Raw genomic sequence first — 5,000 nt, 5'->3', positions numbered from 1 at the left:
GGCATATAGAATATACATTAGTGGTAAAGCATATAGAATACATATCACATTAGTGCATATAGAATCCATATCACAATCCCACACTTGTGATGATATTCCATTCCTGTTGATGTCCGTATGACTGGCATCTGTATTGCGCAATAATAGTCCATGACTAATTGTACAGAATATGAATCCGAGTCAGTCTATATGAATGGGTCTATATGCAGTGGTCTATATGAATGGGTCTATATGCATGGGTCTATATGCAGTGGTCTATATGAATGGGTCTATATATGCAGTGGTCTATATGAATCCGAGTCTGTATATGCAGTGGTCTACAGTATATGCAGTGATCTATATGCAGTGGTCTATATGAGTGGGTCTATATGCAGTGGTCTATATGAATGGGTCTATATGCAGTGGTCTATATGCAGTGGTCTATATGAGTGTATATGTAGTGTCTATATGAGTGTATATGTAGTGTCTATATGAATGAGTCCTTATGATTGGTCTGTTCTGTGTCCCTGTGTAGTCCTACAGTCCGGTCCCAAGCAAGAGGGCCAAGCAGGACCCCTGCCTCTCCCCCTCACCCGCCAAAGACAAGCAAGCCGATTGGCTGCAGGTGCTGTCAGCATCTGCTAATAAGGTGAGTTGATTGGTTGTGTGGGTGCTAGTGTGCTGATGTGTGTGTGTGTGTGTGTGTGTGTGTGTAGTCATAATGGTGTGTGTGTAGTCCTAATGGTGTGTGTGTGTGTGTGTGTGTGTGTGTAGTCATAATGGTGTGTGTGTAGTCCTAATGGTGTGTGTGTGTGTGTGTGTGTGTGTGTGTGTAGTCCTAATGGTGTGTGTGTGTGTGTGTGTGTGTGTGTGTGTGTGTGTGTAGTCCTAATGGTGTGTGTATGTGTGTGTGTGTGTGTGTGTGTGTGTGTGTGTGTGTGTGTGTGTGTAGTCCTAATGGTGTGTGTGTGTGTGTGTGTGTGTGTGGTCCTAATGGTGTGTGTGTGTGTGTGTGTGTGTGTGTGTGTGTGTGTGTGTGTGTGTGTAGTCCTAATGGTGTGTGTATGTGTGTGTGTGTGTGTGTGTGTGTGTGTGTGTGTGTGTGTGTGTGTAGTCCTAATGGTGTGTGTGTGTGTGTGTGTGTGTGTGTGTAGTCCTAATGGTGTGTGTGTGTGTGTGTGTGTGTGTGTGTGTGTGTGGTCCTAATGGTGTGTGTGTGTGTGTGTGTGTGTGTGTGTGTGTGTGTGGTCCTAATGGTGTGTGTGTGTGTGTGTATGTAGTCCTAATGGTGTGTGTGTGTGTGTGTGTGTGTGTGTGTGTGTGGTCCTAATGGTGTGTGTGTGTGTGTGTGTGTGTGTGTGTGTGTGTGTGTAGTCCTAATGGTGTGTGTGTGTGTGTGTGTGTGTGTGTGTGTGTGTGTGTGTGTGGTCCTAATGGTGTGTGTGTGTGTGTGTGTGTGTGTGTGTGTAGTCCTAATGGTGTGTGTGTGTGTGTGTGTGTGTGTAGTCCTAATGGTGTGTGTGTGTGTGTGTGTGTGTGTGTGTGTGTGGTCCTAATGGTGTGTGTGTGTGTGTGTGTGTGTAGTCCTAATGGTGTGTGTGTGTGTGTGTGTGTGTGTGTGTGGTCCTAATGGTGTGTGTGTGTGTGTGTGTGTGTGTGTGTGTGTGTGTGTGTGTGTGTGTATGGTCCTAATGGTGTGTGTGTGTGTGTGTGTGGTCCTAATGGTGTGTGTACTGTACTAATGGTGTGTGTGTGTGTGTAGTCCTAATGGTGTGTGTACTGTACTCTTCTGTCCTGTAGGAGCTGAAGTGTGTGTGTGTGTGTGTGTGTGTGTGTGTGTGGTCCTAATGGTGTGTGTACTGTACTAATGGTGTGTGTGTGTGTGGTCCTAATGGTGTGTGTGTACTGTACTCCTCTGTCCTGTAGGAGCTGAAGTGTATGTGTGTGTGTGTGTGTGTGGTCCTAATGGTGTGTGTGTGTGTGTGTGTGTGTGTGTGTGTGTGTGTGTGTGTGTGTGTGTGTGTGTGTGTGTGTGTGTGTGTGTGTGTGTGTGTGTGTGTGTGTGTGTGTGGTCCTAATGGTGTGTGTGTGTGTGTGTATGGTCCTAATGGTGTGTGTACTGTACTAATGGTGTGTGTGTGTGTGTGTGTGTGTGTGTGTGTGTGTGTGTGGTCCTAATGGTGTGTGTACTGTACTAATGGTGTGTGTGTGTGTTTGGTCCTAATGGTGTGTGTGTGTGTGTGTGTGTGTGTGTGTATGGTCCTAATGGTGTGTGTACTGTACTCCTCTGTCCTGTAGGAGCTGAAGCAGCTGCAGTTGAAGCGTCCCTCTGCGTTCCGTCCCTGGTCCCCTAGAAACACACCTGCAGACAAGGACCCCAGCAGCCTGCAGCACCACAGGTGTGTGTGTGTGTGTGTGTGTGTGTGTGTGTGTGTGTGAGAGAGAGAGAGAGAGAGAGAGAGAGAGAGAGAGTGAATGTGTGTGTGTGTGTGTGTGTGTGAGAGAGAGAGTGAGACAGAGAGGGAGATTGAATGTGTGTGTGTGTGTGCGGGTTTAGTGCTGCATGGTTTAGTGGAATACCTGCTCTGTACAGTCTGTACCTGCATGCAGATTCTTCAGATGTGCTGCTGACTATCACAATAGCGTCCCTCACACACACACACACACACACACACACACACACACACACACACACACACACACACACACACACACAATAGAGTCCCTCATTGTGCTGCTGACTATCAAAATACGTCCCTCATTGGTTTAACCCTAGGGCTCAGTGGTTTAAAGGATGTTGCGCCCAAAACACCCCCATGACTGGTTAAGAAACAGAAGAACAAGCTTTTGCACCAAGCGCCCGACGTTTGATCACATAATTGAGCCATTAAGTGAATGAATATGGACTACATTGTCTTTCATGTCTATAAACGTTATGCCTTTGACTATCTGTTTCTGTCAGATCTCCAAGATAGAGCCCTTTATGTGTCAAAGCTACTCTCTGAATATTTTAATCTTTTCTGTAAAGAAATGTGATTGGTTGACTCAACCTTGGTTGTGTGTGTGTGTGTGTGTGTGTGTGTGTGTGTGTGTGTGTGTGTGTGTGTGTGGTGTGTGTGTGTGTGTGTGTGTGTGTGTGTGTGTGTGTGTGTGTGTGTGGTGTGTGTGTGTGTGTGTGTGTGTGTGTGTGTGTGTGTGTGTGTGTAACAGGTTGTCCTGTAAGGACACTGACCGCCCCCAGACCCCCCAGGAAGAGCAGCACTCGTCGCCCCCCGACCCCCCAGGGTCCGCTACAGAGCGAAGCCCCTTCAGAACCCCCCCCTCGCGGACCCCCCCCTCGGCCGACAGGCCTCAAGCGCCCAGACTGACCCCCCCCACAGACCAGCAGCCGTCTGAGGACAGCCAAGCCGATGGAGAGATCGAGGTGGACACCTGCGAGGATGGTGAGTGTGTACACACACACACACACACACACACACACACACACATGCCAACAGACACACATATGCAAACAGACACACACACACACACACACATATGTAAACAGACAAACACACACACATATGCAAACAGACACACACACACGCACACATACACAAACGTGCAGACACACACACTCACACCTCTGAGCATGTGTCCAGAGAGAGGGAGGAGCCTGAGTGAGCCTGAGCCTTAGAGCACCACTGACACCTGCTGGTTGATGTGAGAAATGCAACATCTCAACATCATGGAAAGCTGCCTGTACGCTATTGAAATGAATACATTTTTTGGTTGAGAAAAACAAGCTTAGCTGAAGCTCACTGGTTCATTGGCACCACGGCACCATGCTCATGACCTGGACTACCAAACTGTGCTGCCGTGGGTCAACAGCAGAGGGCACTGTCGTGCAGCATGCTATATTATATATGTTGTTATATACTGTCGTGCAGCATGCTATATTATATATGTTGTTATATACTGTCGTGCAGCATGCTATATTATATATGTTGTTATATACTGTCGTGCAGCATGCTATATTATATATGTTGTTATATACTGTCGTGCAGCATGCTATATTATATATGTTGTTATATACTGTCGTGCAGCATGCTATATTATATATGTTGCTATACTGTTGTTCAGCATGCTATATTATATATGTTGTTATATACTGTCGTGCAGCATGCTATATTATATATGTTGTTATATACTGTCGTGCAGCATGCTATATTATATAATGTTGCTATACTGTTGTTCAGCATGCTATATTATATATGTTGGTATATACTGTTGTTCAGCATGCTATATTATATATGTTGCTATACTGTTGTTCAGCATGCTATATTATATATGTTGTTATATACTGTCGTGCAGTATACTATATTGTATGTTGCTATACTGTTGTTCAGCATGCTATATTATATATGTTGCTATATACTGTAGATATATATATAAGTACCAGGCTCCAGGGGAGGTAGAAGGGTTCCTCTAAAACAGCTGAGTTCTGTTGTTCTGTCTGCATGCTGCTGCTTTGAGTGAATACGATCAAAAGCATCTTGCTAACGGCAGCCCCCCCCCACTTCACCCCCCCCCCCCCCCCTTCACCCCCACAGCTCCCACACCATCCTCTTCTCTGGCTCCTCCTCCTCCCCCGCTGTGCGGCAGGGGATTGGTCAGCTCGGTGAGTGGGGCGGGGCAGTCGGAGCTGGAGGTGATGCGTGTGGCGCTGCAGGGAGACCTGAGATCGCGCGCCGCTCGAGAGCGCCTCCTGCAGGACGTGCTGAGAATGCGGCTCAAACAGGAGGAGAGGCTGAGCACAGCCCTGCAGGCCAAACGCAGCCTGCAGCAGGTAATGTGTGTGTGTGTGTGTGTGTGTGTGTGTGTGTGTGTGTGTCTGTGTCTGTGTGTGTGTCTGTGTCTGTGTGTGTCTGTGTCTGTGTGTGTGTCTGTGTCTGTGTCTGTGTGTGTGTGTGTGTCTGTGTGTGTGTCTGTGTGTGTGTGTGTGTCTGTGTGTGTGTGTGTGTGTCTGTGTCTGTGTCTGT

At 47.2% G+C, this 5,000-nt stretch overlaps 1 protein-coding gene across 1 annotated transcript in view; it reads left to right on the top strand.

The window, feature by feature from the left end:
• The window catches only part of skib (v-ski avian sarcoma viral oncogene homolog b), a 51,884-nt gene that overhangs the window by 41,587 nt on the left and 5,297 nt on the right, over positions 1-5,000 (top strand). Inside the window, exons 2-5 of the mRNA XM_062544881.1 lie at positions 515-628; positions 2,278-2,378; positions 3,190-3,422; positions 4,572-4,807. Of these exons, the coding sequence (XP_062400865.1) occupies positions 515-628; positions 2,278-2,378; positions 3,190-3,422; positions 4,572-4,807 (684 nt within the window). The remainder of the gene's footprint in view (positions 1-514; positions 629-2,277; positions 2,379-3,189; positions 3,423-4,571; positions 4,808-5,000) is intronic.

Source organism: Sardina pilchardus, chromosome 9 (genome assembly GCF_963854185.1).
Source record: "Sardina pilchardus chromosome 9, fSarPil1.1, whole genome shotgun sequence".
Lineage (NCBI taxonomy): Eukaryota > Metazoa > Chordata > Actinopteri > Clupeiformes > Clupeidae > Sardina > Sardina pilchardus.
Note: the sequence above shows the minus strand (reverse complement) of the source record. Positions and strands in the feature narration are given on the sequence as shown.